Source organism: Halichoeres trimaculatus, unplaced genomic scaffold (genome assembly GCF_033239565.1).
Source record: "Halichoeres trimaculatus isolate MK-OKI-2021-1 unplaced genomic scaffold, fHalTri1.1 fHalTri1_scaffold_20, whole genome shotgun sequence".
Classification (NCBI taxonomy): Eukaryota; Metazoa; Chordata; class Actinopteri; order Labriformes; family Labridae; genus Halichoeres; species Halichoeres trimaculatus.
In genome coordinates this window covers 1,289,981-1,307,525 of record NW_027437198.1, presented here as the reverse complement: position 1 = coordinate 1,307,525, position 17,545 = coordinate 1,289,981, and the positions used below count along the sequence as shown (strand labels likewise).

Below are 17,545 nucleotides of genomic sequence, written 5' to 3'. Positions count from 1 at the left end.
ACAAGTTCATTTATTTAGAAAATAAAATAGAGAGAACGAGAAAACTCTACCCCGTATTTTAGCCCTAAGCCTTTGTTTTTGCATTTAGCCAGTGTTTTAGCCTTAAACCAGTGTTTTTGCCTTAAGCTCATGTTTTAGCCTTCAGCCAGTGTTTTTGCCTTTAGCTTTTCTTTTAGCCTTTAGCTCATGTTTTAGCCCTTAGCCTTTGTTTTTGCCTTTAGCCAGTGTTTTAGCCTTTGGCTCATATATTAGTCTTTAGCTCATGTGTTTGCCTTTAGCTTGTGTTTTAACTTTTAGTGCATGTTTTAGCCATTAGCCTCTGTTTTAGCCTTTAGCTTGTGTTTTTGCCTTTAGCTTGTGCTCTTCTGTCCTTTTTCTGTCTGACAGTCAGGCTCCAGTGTCCACCATCCCTACAAGCTATATATATATATATATATATATATATATATATATATATATATATATATATATATATATATATATATATATATATATATATATATATATATATATTTGCTCCTTCACTCACAAAAGGGTTAAATAAACACCTGATCAGACAAAACCTAAAATAAGGCCAGCATGCCTTTAGCTTTGCATTAAATGTGTTTCACAGAATGACAATAAGCAAAGCAACCCCCTACTTAAGTGCAAAATTACATTAACAAAAGAAAAAGAGAATGTACAAAACACTTTTTTTGATGTAAGTATTAAAAATATTATTATGATTCTAATATTGTTATTTAGGCCACTACACCATAAATTGGTCAATCATTTTTTACATTCAAAATTTTTGACTTTTTTCCCATTTTTTTCCCTTTAACAGCCTGGTTGGCAGGAGTTTATAAACTTATATGCGTGGCGGTATGTGAGGGTAAGTAATGTATTCTTTTACTCAAAGCGGAACGATAAACAAAACACTGCTGTCTTCTTCCGGACGGTATACGAAGATGCACCTTAAAGAGTCAGCGGATCCAATGAATGATGGGGGCGTGTGTGGCGCTGTCATGGAGGTGAGCTGTAGTTTATTTATAGAAACTTCTTGAGCGTTTTTGATGTGTAATTACGATAGCGCGTGGACGGATGATAGAGGTTATTGATAAATTACTGATAGATTATCAGCGCTATGCGGTCGATTGATTAAATATGAAACGATAGAGCTGAAGTTCAGATTAAAGCAGTGTGTCTCTTCCAGTCTGATTTAAACTGGTTTGTTCATAATAGAAAGGAGGATTTAGGATGTTTGCGGATTAATGTTACCTCTGTTAAACCTGTCGGTGTTTTTCTTTGCGTTCATCTGGACCGATCCACTGAAGTCAGCACTGTCAGATCAACAGGAGAGTCCCTGCAACCTGCTGCAGATTATGTTCATATCAGCCTGCACCAAGTCCAGTTTTATTGTTCTTTATAAGCACAGGGTTTCCCCTGAAGAAAAGAGAACAGCACGTCTGATTATATGTTCATTTAATGCTGCATGGTATTTCTTGCTGTGTGCATATTTCTATTTTACTGTTGTGATTTTCATCAAATCAACAATACACTAACAGTTCTAGGCTAACACAGTCAGCTCAAGCTAAGACCACAGAAACAGTTATATGTTAAATACAGCATAACATTCACAGTTCGAGGTGGAAAAGTATGCGAACCATTGTGTATGTTCCTCCCAAACTCTGGTTTAATGTGTCCACAGAATATTTTTTCCAGTAGTGCTGTCAAACATCCAAGTGCTCTTTTGCAGGCTTTTAACTTCCTTTTCAGAAACGTATTAAATAACAGAGTCTATGTTATATACAGTCTAAAGTCACAATCACAAATGACGTGGATAGTGCTGAGAGGAGTGTCCCAGAAAACCCTCTCTACTGGACAAGCCAGGTATGAACAGCATCTTTAAAAAGATGAAACACTGTTTTCTGTTTTACATAATCAAAACAATGAAGTTGGTCTGAAACGGACTGTGGCTTCAAAATTCATCTGCACAGTGTCTCATCTTTATAAGGAATAGATCAATTATCAGCCAGCAGGTTATCAATGCCAGTATTTGGCATTTTGAGTAATATCGGCTTCAGACTTTTTTTTTTTTAAACCCAACAGCTAATACAAAATTAATTTAATTAACTGGGCCATTTTGGCTCTGATGCAACTGTGCCTCTTTCTCTGCAATCACTACTCTGTCTCAAACTTTTTCCTAGCACCACTACCGCCTGATTGGTTACACGCAGAACCATGGCTGTGATGACAGCCAATCAGCAGTGAAAGCTGTGCATGCACAGTGCTCACACTGCAGAGAAGAGAACAGATTTTGCCAAACAGAGAAGGTCCGAAGAGCAAATATATGTTTTGAAGGCAAGTTTAGGGAACAGACTCTTCCTTAATTATAATTAACATCCCAGTCCTAGTTTTTTAAGTGTTCATTTAACTTATATACTATAAAACGTGCTGCTGTGCCTGGAGCTGTTTAATAAACATGTGCCAAAGGCTTTTAGACCAAGTTCAGTGTTGGAGTTTGTATTATTCATAATTTTGACACCAATATTTTCACTTTTACTGCAAATGAATATTGGCTCCAAATATCGATTATTGGCCTCCTTGACTGCTAATAATTGGTATAGGTATGGGTATCAGCCCTAAAAAAAACCCATATCAGTCTATCTCTAATCTTAAGCCATGAACCACTGAAGCTGAGCCTGTCGTTCCTGTTTCACTCTCTCTGACTGACTGTTTGTCTGCTTTCTCTCAGGAATCTAAGATGATCTCATGCTCTGGTTTCACCTGTGATCAGTGATGGATCAGATCACCTTCCATCATGACACCGTGCTGTCGGATGTTCACCTGCTGCTGCCGAACACACGCCACCTCATGACCCGGCTCAACAATGTCGGACAGCCAGGTGTGTGTAGGAAGTTTTTACTCGGTGTTCAATGTTTAAAACGTTGATGTTTAATATGAGTTCAGGTTATAGAGCGAGTGTAAAATCCAGTGGTCAAACTTTACTGTTTCTGGCTGGTCCAGTCTTCATCTCCAAATTCAAGATTCTGTCAGACGCTGAAAGAAGGGACAACTGTGATGGAGTGAGAGGCTTGAAGGAGACAGAGAAATATGAAGACAAGGGGACAGAGGAGGACAAATGCCTGGGAGACAAACAGAGAGAAGATACAGACAAAGATGGTGAAGGAGGAGTGGAGCCATTGCTGGACGAAGATGGAGATTTGGATGTCACACACAGGTATGAGAAAACTACTCAAGAAGAACATTAATGTGAGTCTGTGCTGTAATAAGTATAGACAAGTTCACTGTATGTAGACAGTTACGGCTGCACGTGTGTCTTAGCAACAGAAGTGCTGTAGAGTACAATGGTTTGTGAAGGGACGTCAGGGTGTTAACCACCAAAAAACACATTTTTAACCTCAAAACCTGTTAAACATATGGTAAACAGTCACAGTCCATGAGAAATCAGTGAGTGGATGGAAAACATCAACCAGTGGCCAGACATTTTTAGTGGAGAAATCCAGCGTGTACCCCAGAGAAGATTTTAAATTCACAAGTCACTCAGTGCTTTAAATGATTATCTGTGGACACCTAAGACCAGAAAGACCAGAAACCACGTACACACCCAGCCATAAAAGAGACTCTTACAGCAATAAAAATACATTTACAGCCTGGTTCAAAAAACAGTTTGGGTCTGAAACTCCAATTTCACTATCAGCACAGACTTTATGGGGGGGGGGGGGGGGGGGGGGGGGGGGTTCTGACCCTGTGGTCAAGAAGTTATTAGGATGGTTTGATTGTCCAATCAGAGACACAGCTCAGCTCATATGACTGTCGGGCGCTCTGTAGCTGTTAGAAAGGAAGCTCAAAGCGTGTGTCATATCTAATGTGACTGCGTCTGTGGATTGGCTTCATTTCACTGTATCAGGAACAGACGGGTGATGTCACCAAGACTACGTCTGTATTTAATAGTCTCCATAGTGAGTCCATGTTTGGTCATGACCTTAGCCACAAACCAACTTTTTCATTAAATTCACAAAGTAAAAACTGGATTTAGAATATCAGCAGGTTCTATTGTGTCTTTGTGGTCAAACCTGGTTTGGATGCAACTGATGTTGGATAAAGAAGACACATTTAATAACAGCTTGCAGATGTCGCTGGTGTTTCAGTGTAAGGTGTGACCCTGTTAACTGGTGAGTGTCAGCTGTTGCTCACTGATGCGTTCAGGTGAGAGTCTCCAGTTAGCACAGTCACTCTTTGCTCCAAAACACCTGTAGCTCTGTAACAGTCAGATCTGGGTAGAAGTTGACTCCATGGTGTAGTATAATTTTTGGCAGCTGACCACTGAGCAATCTTCTATTTTGATGCCACTGACAGCTTTAATTTAGAGTTTAAGGAACGATAACGATAACACATCTGGATGAATGGAGCCAAACACTGCTTCTGCAGTCAAAATGTGCGTCAAAATGACGTCTACGGTGAATTGGTCTATAAGCAAACAGATTTCTAATTTTGACCTTCAATAAAATGCATCTGTTTCTTTTAGAACCTTTTGTATATCCTATATATCCTTTGAATTATTTATGAACACTGTGCAAGTTTAGTGTAACGAGAAAAAAGCAGCAAGACAACCTAACATGCCTTTGAAAGCCTTCAGCTGTTTTTTTAGTGAGATGATCATTTAAATAAAGCGTATCTGAGCCGTTTGGTACACAAACAGTGCAGCAGCAGCAGCAGCAGCAGCAGCAGCAGCTGTGTGGTGTTTTCATCAACAGAAGTGTGTGTTGAGTGGAGTTGATTCCCAGAACCCCTTCCCCCTACACGTACACACCCTCCTGCCCTCTTACTGATCTCTAAAGATAGAGACAGTACAACCTGATACCCTCTCCACCTGGCACAGCTACGTCCTGTGTTTAGAAATGAGGCTCCAAAAGACAAGACAACCCAAGCACGAAAAGCCAGTTCTGACTGCAGAATAAAAATGTTTACACTGGGTTAATCCTGAAAATATCAGAGATGTCTGTCCTGCTGATGTTAAATTATTCTTTTTCTATCACACAGACCAAAGAGAGATCTTGGGGAGATCAGCAGAGAGTCTGTTTGTCCGGTCATACTCCACCAATCAGAATCTGTGCTCGGTGATGATGAAGAGGTGGATGAAGATGAAAAAAACTCTAAAGACGCTATAAAGATTGGTAAGTGTCTGGACTAAGTCTGAGCTGAAAGCTCACCTCATCTGTGTCCTGGTTACTCTGCAGAGTGAAATAATCTGTCAACATGAGAATAAAAGTCATAAAAAGGCATTGGATTGATTGTTAAATTCTCTCTTCACAGAGCACACGATGGCTACTCCTTTGGAGGATGTCGGCAAACAGGTTAATGAGAAGAAAATAAAAGTTATATTTCTTTATTTCTCCTCTTCCATTCCAACCTGGCTGAGCCTCAGGTAAAAGCTGCTGTTACCTTTCCCACAGAGAGGAAGGTGAAGGTGTGACAGAGGCGTAAAGGTGTGATGAACGGTTTGTTTATTGTCAGTGCGAATAAATGAACTCATGTCTCTTCCTCTGTGTTGCCAGGTGTGGAGAGGAGCCTTCCTCCTGGCTGATTTCATCCTCTCTGAGCCCGACACGTTCTCAGGAGCTACAGTCCTGGAGCTGGGAGCAGGAACAGGTGTAACCAGCATCGTCATGTCAACTCTTGCCAAAACTGTCTACTGCACAGGTGGGTAAAAACACATGCTTCTTTATTCTCAGTTTTATGTCTTTTTATCATCTTTCCTACAAAACTTAAAGGGGAACACAGATGGCGATGTTGTATCTGATGATGGTCAGTATGGGGTTATATTTGTGCCATCTGAAACTGAATTTGAATTAAAATATTGAATTTGAAAAGCATGATGTGTAATGGAATTTAATGTTTTGAAACTGAATTTATTTTTTTGATTGAATTAATTTTTTTGATTGAATTTCAATTTGTATTTTGCCTATGAAAATTCGACTCATTTTATACTTTAATTCAACTTTTTTTTAACTTAAAATTCAAAAACACAGAATTCAATTTTATTTCACAAAAAGCAGATTCAGTTTTAAAATACAATTTCAATTCAAAGTGACGCGACCATCATCTTGTGCCTGTAGGGAGACTAATCCAGCACAGATTCATAGACACCCTCTACACATCCCTAGACACTCCTGTGTTGTGTCTAGTTGTACTCCTCCCCTGAGCGGGACGATTGTCAGTTCAAAGATGCTGAAGACCAGAGGTTAAATAATCAAGTTTGTAACCACATTATATAACATGGTTGTTTGTCCACTATGTTACCCTGTGATCGAATGGCGACCGGTACCGCCTCTCGCCCAGTGACAGCTAGGATAGGCTCCTGCACCCGCCCCACAACCACGAAAGAGATGGCCAGAAATGAATGAAATCACATACATGTCCCTCACCACCCCCGAGTTGACAATCCAAGATGGCTGCCCCCCATTCTAAACAGTTATCAAGCTCCTGTAATAATCAGTTCATAAGCACTTCTGACAAATGTTTGTAACACTAAATCAGCCGTGTACATAGTATTGTTCAACTTATATTTGTAGAAATGCTGCCACGGTGTTATTTACATCCCTCGTGTGGTATTTGTGAACTAAACGCAGGGCGTGCTAACAACAGCTAACACAACAGCCCTGGTATGTCGGCACAGTTAGCAGATGTGTAGAGGGTGTCCGTGAATCTGCTCGATTAGTCTCCCCATCGGGCACAAGATGACGTAATGGTCGTGCCACTCTGAATTGAAATTGAATTGTAAAACTGAATCTGCCTTTTGTAAATTGAAACTGAATTCTGTGTTTTCGAATCTAAAGTATAAAAAGAGTTTAATTTTTCTTTTTTTTTTTTAATTAAAAGTATGAAAAGAGTTGAATTTTCATAGGTAAAATACACTTTCAAATTCAAATAAAAAAAATAATTCAATTAAAAAAATTAATTCAATTTCAAAACATTGAATTCCATTTCACATCATGCTTTTCCAATTCAATGTTTAAATTCAAATTCAGTTTCTGATGGCACAAGTTTAACCTCATAGATTAGACACAGCCCACTGCAGACTTTGAAGTGATAGAGGAAGTATAGTGATAGACTGTGACTGTGATTGTGATAAACTTTCATTTTAACTGAGAGCTGCTTTGTTCTGCAGCTCTTTCATTTTAAAGATCATAAAGCAGGTGTGTCGAGGAAAAGATGTTGTTTTTCAAGACCTGTGTGTTTGATTTTGTTTTCCAGATGTTGGGGTTGACCTTCTGAGCATGTGCGAGAGAAATGTATCGTTAAACAGACACCTGATGGAGCCCACAGGTACAGCAACTTTCAGTTAACATGTACTGATCAGCCAGTCAGTTCTCTGAATGCTACACGCGACCCTCTGAGATCTTTGTGAGGTCTTTGAGAGACTGGCTGACATGATGAGGTCATCACATTACTAGCTCCTTACTGGGTCATGATACATTAGAGGGGTGGGTCTCAAGCACCAAGGTCTGCCCATAGCTCTGCCCCTGACAGACCTCCAGAGGGCTGGGCAACCAGACGGAAAGGGGCGGAGCTGGGAGCCTTAAACAGACAGCAACAAAAACAAGGTGTTCCAGACAGGCTGAAATAACAGTTTTCTGAAACAGCAGAGTCAGAATTTTTTTTGATCTAGCTTTAAAGATAGCACTTTGAACCTTGGATGCATTCTTTTGATTTATTTTTTTATATATGAAACATTCAACTCTTTTTTTTTTTTTTTTATATTTAACCAAGATTTATGTACAACAATTCTTATAAGCCGACTCTTTTTAGGATTGTAAATTAAGGTTAAAAATATAAAGTTTATCATTATTATTATTATTAGCTTAATTTTTATCTTAAACGTGAAAATGTTGATGAGTGTTGTCTTGTTCAGGTGGAGATGTGAAGGTGAGACAGTTAGACTGGCTCCAGCATGACCTCTGTACAGGTAACACACACGCACACACGCACACACACACACACACACACACACACACACACACACACACACACACACACACACACACACACACACACACACACACACACACACATACATTCACTTATTTATTTGAACCAGCAGGGGTAACAAATACTGAGCTCCATCGTATTTCAGATTTTCATAAATGAGAGATGTCCGTTCTGTGGCCTGCACAGACTTTTTGAAGGGCAGGGGCTAAAGGGAAAAAGAGGCTGATGCAACGCCTGTTTCAACCAGCCAACTGGACAGTTTAGTGTGTTTTCTTCCAGGAGGGGACTGTAGCACATGTTTTGACTCTAGGAGGGCACTTACTGCGTGTTTCTCAACAACTAGACCATCTATCATCTATCATCTATCATCTCCCTCTCCTTCGTGTGTGAGTTGCTGTGACACTGAGCATAAAACACACCTCTGTCTGTCCCTGCTGTGTTTTTCCCATCAGATGCTGATGAGGAGTTCAGCTGGACAGAGGAGGAGGTGGCAGACATGTTTGATAACACACGCTTCATTATTGCTGCTGATGGTATGATAACATGTTACATGACAGTGCTGCACACTGAGCTCTTCACCATCAAACATGATTCACCACGCTTCTCCAGCACAACATGTATAACACAGTCATTGTTGTTAGAGAATATAAACAGCAGCTGAGGAACTGATCCAAACCCTGTTTCCAGTGTGCTATGACGACGAGCTGACAGACGGACTCTTCAGGACTCTCTATAAGCTCTGCAGCAGCTTTAATCGCACCTGCACTGTCTATATCTCCATCGAGAAAAGGTGAGAACAGACAATCATCCAAAGCGTTTTCTGAAGTGAGAACAAGGTAAAGGTATTCATCACCTCTACACAAACAGATTCTGTGTTTTATTTCCTGAGACTGACAGAGTCAAACTGAGTTTCCCTTGAAGTTTGTTGTCTCTGAGGTGTTAGGACTGTCAGGAAGTAAACAGTTCACATCTGCTGCTGGAACATTAACCGTGTGTCTCGTGCTGCACCTGCCAGGATGAACTTCACCCTCAGACACCTGGATGTTTCCTGTGAGGCATACGATCACTTCAGACACTGTCTGTCTCAGCTGCAGGACCTGCAGGACGGATGCTGCAGCTTCACAGTCACTCAGCTTCAGACTGACTTCTCACAGTTTCTGCTCTATGAGCGCATCGAGCATCTGGTGAGGAACACAGAAGCAGATCTTTGCTTATTGTTACTGAACATTTCGCAGTTTATAAATTAGCTTCAATAGAAACACGAAATGTTGTTTTTCTGAAAGTCTGTAAAACTCTCCAATGTTGGACTCAGTTTGGCATATTTTGGATCAACTGTTGATAAGAGGAAAAATAGTCTAAATAGAAAGCTCTATAACAAAACAATACATCAACATCAGGTGACATTGAGATTTCTGCTGATTTTTATTTAATTAGGTTCAGAGTTATCCAGATCTGTGGACCAATTTCAGTTTTATTTATCTCAAGGGGCTATCCCTTAATGAATTCAAATTCAAATCCAAAAAAATACCTTTTTATTTAAGGTATTTGTTTTTTAACTTCACATCCTGATGTCACTTCCTTCTGACAGTGGAGGAGTGGAGCCTCCAAGTGAGTCCTCTGTAAATGGAGCTTTGAGTCTGGACCCTACTTGTTTCTTTTCAACTAGGTTTTCATCTGTTCCTTTTTATTTAAACTGATGTCATTCCTGACAGCAGAAGGTCCAGATCTATTCTAGCTGTCTCTCTTGACATTAGTTCAGTTGTGATTAATAACATTTATGTGTGCTTTGAAGGTTCTTACTCAAATATACAATTATTTACCCATTTCTGGTGTTTCACAGGAGCTGTGGAAGGTGACCTCTGTTCCTCTTCATCATCATCCTCCTCAGACTGAGTCTAAACCTGGATGAGTCCCATCCTGACCGTGAGCCACAGATTGAGCCACAGGTCAAACACTGCACTGACCTCTGCACACAGAGCTTCTGTTAACAGCTGAAACGGCTGTGAGTTATTGTAACTGTTTTTTTTTTTAACTGAGGTGGTTTGATAACCCCAGTTAGGGGTCGGCTTTGACCCCAGGTTACTAAAAAACTTTATGAATGAAAAATTAATTTATTGCTTTCAGCTTGGTGCTTTTACACATAACATGCCATTCTTATTTTAACATTTGATATGAGGCGACAGCTGTTTGTTTCTTTGTCAGACTCATAGACTGAAATCAGAGTTTCAATAAAGTTTTACTATAAGCTGACTCTGTCTCCTTCAAATATTTATTTTTGCTGCAGATGTAGCACAGAGAAACTGATGAACCACAAAAAAAATGGAAAACCCAAATAAAATGTGGTAAATTTACAAAATGTTCTTGTTAGATGTTACAGAAGTCACTTTAAATCAGTTCTCCCTCAAAAGGAATAAATTATGGTCTTGTGCTGCCCTCCAGTGGAGAATTACTGTGCCTGCATGTAATTTGAAGTCATCTGGTGAACTTTCCTCTCTGCAGTTTTGTTTCTTTATTTTGTAGTAAAGTTTATGAAAGGGCTGTGAGAGGATCATAACCTACAGTGAGACAGCCTCAAGTGGACACTGCAGTTTTAGGGACCTTTGTCTGGAAGTTACACCTGCTTCCAAATATGAAACAAACACTCATCAGCTGTTTGAAAGATGTGTTTTAATGGCAAAATAACTCAACCTGTCCCGAGACAAAGTTGGGGCCAAAACATGAACAAAGTTTCTTCAAACCAGCTAAGATTTGACCTTATTTTCTATACATCATGTTTTATCTACAGTTTTTTTCATTTTACAAAGATCAACATGTAGGTAATGGAATACCAAAGAACACTTATTTAACCAGTTACTTCAAAAAAGAAACACAAATAGTGCAAATATACAGGAGTAACCACTCAGGAATGAGTTTAGTGACATGAACATTTGGTGGAGGAGGTGTGACTTTGGTATCACCAAGCGCTTCCTATGAAAGCAAGTAGACACCACAATGTGGTATCTCCAAAAAAACAAGTGTTTACAAAGCACAACGGCTTGAAATGTCAACCAGAGCTGTGTGTGGTGTATTAATAGACACCACCTGTAGAAAGTAGTGATAGTGTCCCCTTTTTTAATGGGGGGTAATATTATCATTTAATTTTTATTATTTATTTTTCTTTTCCAATCTTTGATACTATTTTTATTTTCATTACGGTCACAACTACAACACCATCACCATTTTGTACACAACTGGTTTGTGTATACTTGTAAAAAAAATAATAATAAAATAAAAAAATAAATGATGAGTTTAGGAAAACAATAAACATAAAAGAGGTAACAATTAAAGCAGAAAAGCACACAGCTCCAGGTGGCCTCAAAGCTGTTCCATCCCTGCATCAGAAGAATGAAGATTCAAACAGACGATCAAGAAAACATCGAGTTTTTACCTCAGGGTTTATGAGCCTCAGTGACAGAGCTGCAACTGTTTCTCATCCTCCGTGTCCAAAACTCAGAGAACAAGGAACTGTGTGTGTGTGTGTGTGTGTGTGTGTGTGTGTGTGTGTGTGTGTGTGTGTGTGTGTGTGATCTGACAGCACTGGGCAAGACAAACACTGGACTGAAGAGCTGATGGACTGAACTACAGAATGGACACTGTTGAAGACAGAACACAAAATATGAAACATTCCTGAGTGAATGAGTAAAGTCTTTTTAAAGCTTATTCATGGACAGATGTCACAAAATGCTTCTGAACTCACAGGAAAACAATTTTACAAAACAATTTGGCAGCATAAGAAGTGTCTGACCTGAGGGGTGAAGCCTGGATGGGTAAAAACATCTGAAAATAAAAACAAAAGTTGTTCATTTCTAATCCTATGTGTGGTCTCTGAGTAAAAACTAATGAATCAGTTTATATTGAATATACAGGTTCATAGAAGATAAATATATCTAATAATATCATCCTCGCCACAACTTCTTGAAAATTATCAGTGACTTTCCTGAAAGTTAAAAAAGAAAAAGTGTTTATGATTCCATGAGAGCAGCAATGAAAATGTCCAAACTACAACTTCAGCTGCCTGTAGTGGGATGATAATCCTCAGGGGGTAGAATACTTCTAACAGTATGATAGTATGATACGCTAGTTTTATATGGTTAAGCCCTTCTTTCTGCAGAGCCATGGCAATTTGTTTCAAAGATGTTTGTTGTTTGTGATGTTTTTGTTGTTGTTGATGTTTAAAAAGTTTTCAGTATCTTAAGTCACTGTCCTTATTTCATTATTTTACATTTCACCCCAAGGGGACTTGTATTTGAGATGAAGCCATGCATTTCCTGTTTGTGTTGAACAGGCATTTTCAAGGTTATTTATTAGCAGAGACCCGAAGCTAGTATGCACATCAGTTTGAAGGCACTGGGTTAAAAGAGCTCAAAGTTAGAGACAGAAATGTCAAAAATGTTACAACTGTCCCTGGTCCCCCCTACATTGTTTCAAGTTTTTACAGATTTGTAAATCATTCTTCGGTGTTATTTCATTGTGCTAACACAGTGATCCTGCCTCTGCACAGTCTGTCTTTGTACACTTTATTTGGACACAAAGACCAATATTCAAATTTTCAATGCAAATAGTGTTTGGTGTGTTGCTTCTTTTTGACTTCTAAATGTCCACTTCCTGACTGAAGTGAAATGACTGAGTTCGGCAGCCAAACATAATTGAGACAGAAAAACTACTCCAGGGTTGATCTCTTAGGCAAAATTTGCATTTAGAAAAACTTGTAGTTCATAAAATTAATCTTAAACTAAATCAAGTACAAGCAGAAGGGAACCAGAAAGTCTGCAAACATGTTACAAAAAGTGTGATGTAGTGTATCTATTTGATACTGTTATGACCCTCACATAGTCAGGGCCACTACGTTCAGCCAGACGAGTTTGTAGGATGAAGACGGAGATTTGTAAAACTATACATTTTTGGAAACCGTATAATGTAGCAAATCAGAAAACCATTTTTTGCCATTTTTTTTTCTGAGGTTGTTACAGCAGCCATCTTGGAGCTTTAAAAAATGGCTTCTTTCAAAAACAAATTTCTCAATATCTTATCTCCAAGATGACTTAAATTCATGATTTCAATGGTTGAAACAACACTTTTTTGGGGCAAGGAATCCAATGGAGCTGACTACACTGTAAAAAAGACACGTATGGGTGGGTATTTTGCGTTTGAATCATATCTTAGATTGTTTTACATGATAAAATAGCTGGCTATTTTGATTGAAACATGCCTGGCTTTTTTTTCTTGCATTTTGTAGAATTGTCCCCCCAATAAAGTAAGGTCAACTGTAGAGGCGTATATTTTCAGTTCACTCTATATGATATCTTCAAAAACTGTGTGCTCAAATAATCTGATGCATGTAGTAACAGTTTTGACTCTTGATGTAAAGGAAAGATAACAGAGGTGGTAGTGTGATAGAAAAAATGTGATCTCTCTACTTAAACTTCACAGCTTATGATTAATACAGAATAGAACATTGATTTGGACACCAATAACAAGAGCACCAATCACAAAAAATCAACAAGAAAATGACCAATCAACACGAGGCTGTTATATCAGTACTTTGCTCCCCATAATCACAACACCACACAGTGTTGCATAGAACTGGCATATTGAAGCAATCAGGTCATCATGACAATACCTTATATCCTAATTGAATATTGATTTACTGTAGCTCAACTCTTATGTTACCCTAAATCAAGATTCCACCAGCTTCTACATTTTTGGCTGTGAAAAAAACAAATGGTGCCAATACATCTCGGATGAGTCCAGGTATGTTGCTTTATCAGTGTAATGGTGATGCTGGGCCTACATGGCATGGCCAAGGTAACTCTAGTTAGCAATTGCATTGTGTCAACTGCAAAGTTAATTATATTTTAAGAAGGAGTAAAATCATCTCTTAATTGATATTACTTGTCAATTATATTTGATAGGGAGTAGCTGTGTACTTAGCAGGGATAAATAAGTCTTCAGTGAGCCAGGCTGTGTCTCAGGTCCAGGTATGTTGCTTTATCAGTATAATGTTGATGCTAGGTCTACATGGCATGGCCAAGGTAACTCTAGTTAGCAATTGCATTGAGTCAACTGCAAGGTTTGATGAGATAGCTCTAAACATTTCTGTTATGTTAAACAAGTTTGTTAGATATTGTTGGACATGTTTGTTATATTGTAGATAATTGAATGTTCAATGTACAGAGAATATTATATATGTTGTATTTGGGGAGGGGATCTTATGTGCTTTTAGTTTATCTTTTAGGGCTCTAATTTCATGGCGCAGCGCAGGGGGCGCAAGCCTGGTGCACCCCACGCAGTGTTAATTTTGTGCGGTGCACCGCCGTGAGCTGCCAATTTGACAATTTGATAATGTACTGCCAATTTGATAAATTTGGAGGTGTCGGCAGATTCATGTTTGTGCAGTGACAATTTCATGCCAAAAACAGTGCAGAAAGTGTGCTGAAAGCCCACCAGCTCCAACCTGGTCTATTTCGGCGCAAAGCGGAGCGCACCCTCTGCAGCTGTAATTTGGTGACAGGCACACATGTGCGCACATGTCAACAAAGCCTCAGAAGCAGGTTTCCAGAGTGTCAGGCACATTTTAGTGCAATAATAAATAAACAATCACAGCAATCACTATTTAATGTAACCGTCTGAACCAGCATATACATTTATATCTATATTAACTGTCCTGTCACATCTGATGTCAGATTAAAGCCGTTTGTCATAATGGAAAGTTAACCTAACGGCAGCTGGAAGTTTGATGCACATCTTACAATTAAACAATAAACAGCCTATCGCTCATAATTCTTCCTTGCTTCAGCCTTTTTCCTTGAAACTTTTTCGTTTTCTTCCCTTCCCTGTGGAGGGTAACAGTAACAGCTTCCTGGTTTTGGTCTTCTCTGGCTCCATGATGCTTCACTAGCTGAGCAGCTAGCTGACGTGAGAGGGGTAGTGAGGAAGGATGAGGTGGGACCATGGGCATGACTGTGTGAAGCGAGGGAAACAGGGGATTGGATGGACTCACGGACCAATCCGAACCGCGCATGCCATGTGCCCGATATCTTTATTTTGTGTAGATTGGACCATAGAACCACAACAGCCCTATAAACTGTGTTATTAAGATGTACAAAGCTTCCAAATCGTAGACCATAGCTTTAAGCGCCACATTGGAGGAGCTTCACCTGCTGTGAGCAGACAGGATCCAGGAGACAGAGACTGAACAGACTTCTGGGGAGGCTCAGTCCTGGACCCTGTGGAGGTGGAGACTGGCTGGGCTGGAGAGTGGTGGACGAGTGGTGGACGGGATGTCGTCATCTAATTTCTTATGGACCTTTTTGCACTTTCTATACTCTTTCTTACTTTTGTTTTCTTAAATGCTGCGGTGACTCCTGAATTTCCCCTCGGGGATAAATTAAGTATTTTCTACTCTATTCTATTCTATTCTATTCTATTCTATTCTATTCTATTCTATTCTATTCTATTCTATTCCAAGGGACCCTTAAAGCTGATGAATGGGCAGGTTGTCTTTTAAGAGTTGTCTTTTGTAAGATGTGATAAAGAGTGTTTTTGAAATATTACATTGTTTGGACGACATACATATTCAAATGACCATAAAATACCATTTCATCATGTAAAGATGCAAAATACATAACCATATATGCCTCAATTAGCAGGAAGGTCAACTCCATTGGATTCATTGCCCCCAAAAATGTAGATTTAACCATTGAAACCATGAATTTAGGTCATATAGGAGACAAGATATCCAAATCCTATTCCACTTTATTCATATAGCACATTTTAAAAACAGACCAACGTCTCCAAAGTGCTGTACAAAAGCAAAAACCATAAAATAAATAAAACATTAAAAAAAAATAAAAACATGAATTAAAATGATAAATAAGATAGAATAAATTAAAAGACCCAGACAAATTTCAGACAAAAGATATGGAGAAATTTGTTTTTGATAAAGGCCATATTTAAAGATCCAAGATGGCTGCCATAACAATCTCAGAAAAAATGGCAACATTGGTTTTCTGATTTGTTGCATTATAAGGTTTCCAAAAATGTATAGTTTTACAAATCTCCGTCTTCATCCTACATATTGACCTAAGCAACCTGACTAACATAAGTTCATATTTTAACTTGACAGAATGTCTTGTTCAAATAATGTAGGGGAGACCAGTGACAGTAGTAACATTTTTTTTTGTACATTTCTGTCTCTAACTTTGAGCAATTTTAACCCAGTGTCTTCAAACTGTTGTACAAACTAGCCTCAGGTCCCTGCCAATAAATGGTCTGGAAACTCTCTGTGCATCACAAACAGGAAAATGCATGGCTTCATCTGAAAATCAAGGAGTAACATGTTACAATCATAGGTTACAATTGACTCCATTGTCTGGGTCAGTTGTAACATACCTTGGGGTGAAATATAACATCATGTTTTTCTTGTCATCTTGCTCCAAGAAAGACTTAATGGAAGGGAAAAAGGCATGCTGGTTGATAGTATTTTTATTTTGTCGATCACGTGTTTAGTTGAAGTATTGTGACAGAAGGGGCAGATATAACAAGTTTTTTCTTCTTTCTGCCCCTTTTCATTCATTTGAGATTTCTATTTTTATATTTTATATGTATATTTTATGACAACATGACTACAAACTTTAAACTTTTTTGGCCCTTTTCAAATTGGCTGCTCTCATTAAATCACTTTTTTACAGGAAAATCATTGATATTTTGTAAGAAGCTGTGGTAAGGACGACTTCTGAATTGTTGCTAATTTTTCAAATAATCATTTTCTGTATTTAAAGAATGCATATTTACTAAAAATCTTACCATAAAGGTTTCTACAAATGAATAATCTAAAACGTGTTGAATTAGAGTTTTCTTGTTTTTGTTTTTTTGATGGGTCAGGCTTCAAGATAGACTACACTAATATCTGAAAATGTATGCTAATAAAACTGTACAAAAGCTGAAACTGTACGCTGGTCTCTGTGGGGTGAGGGCCCACAGGTGACATATCATTCACTAAACCTTTTTTTTTTTTTTTTTTTTATGTTACAACTGACCCCCAGCAAGTTTGTTACACCTTCCCTGAGTGCATTAGCCATTAGCTATAACAGCTAAAACATTAACACAAACAATCTGAAAAAAAGACAGCTAAACAGACAAATGATCAACATGATATATGTTTGATGAGTTCAGCTACAAAGCATTCTGGGTAATAACAAAAACAATTTGAGCAGAAAAAAATATAGTTTCTTACCTGAAGCTGAGCATGTTCAGAGTGAATCAGGTGATTCTTAACTTGCTCCTGATTGGAGCAATTGCAAGTGTTACAACTGTCTCTGGTCTCCCCTTACTATTATTCATACATTGCTGCAGCAGTTTGCAGCATGTCTTTTTTTTCTCGGCATGGAAGTAATTTTAACATTCGTTTTTATTTTGAACCATTAATAATTATTAAGTTTTCTCAGTTTGAGTTCTGGAGCTGGATTTTGAAAAAAGGTTTTCTTGAAAAAGAGAGAGGGGGTAGAGATAAACA

General features: G+C 38.6%; 1 protein-coding gene across 3 annotated transcripts; it reads left to right on the top strand.

Moving 5' to 3' along the window:
* Positions 1-914: 914 nt before the first annotated feature.
* On the top strand, positions 915-10,189 carry mettl22 (methyltransferase 22, Kin17 lysine). 3 transcript variants are annotated; one of them, XM_074695853.1, is made up of 13 exons: positions 1,076-1,869; positions 2,187-2,340; positions 2,735-2,884; positions 3,007-3,220; positions 5,044-5,177; positions 5,317-5,357; positions 5,559-5,703; positions 7,258-7,329; positions 7,916-7,969; positions 8,445-8,525; positions 8,680-8,782; positions 9,008-9,176; positions 9,833-10,189. In XM_074695853.1, the coding sequence occupies exons 3-13, from the start codon at positions 2,779-2,781 to the stop codon at positions 9,899-9,901; spliced, it is 1,188 nt and encodes a 395-aa protein (XP_074551954.1). In that variant the 5' UTR covers positions 1,076-1,869; positions 2,187-2,340; positions 2,735-2,778; the 3' UTR covers positions 9,902-10,189. The 3 variants fall into 3 exon arrangements, with proteins under 3 accessions (XP_074551952.1, XP_074551954.1, XP_074551953.1); XM_074695851.1 differs by lacking the exons at positions 1,076-1,869; positions 2,187-2,340 and adding an exon at positions 915-1,010 and having other exon boundaries at positions 9,833-10,188; XM_074695852.1 differs by having other exon boundaries at positions 1,076-2,340.
* The last annotated feature ends 7,356 nt before the right edge of the window (positions 10,190-17,545 follow it).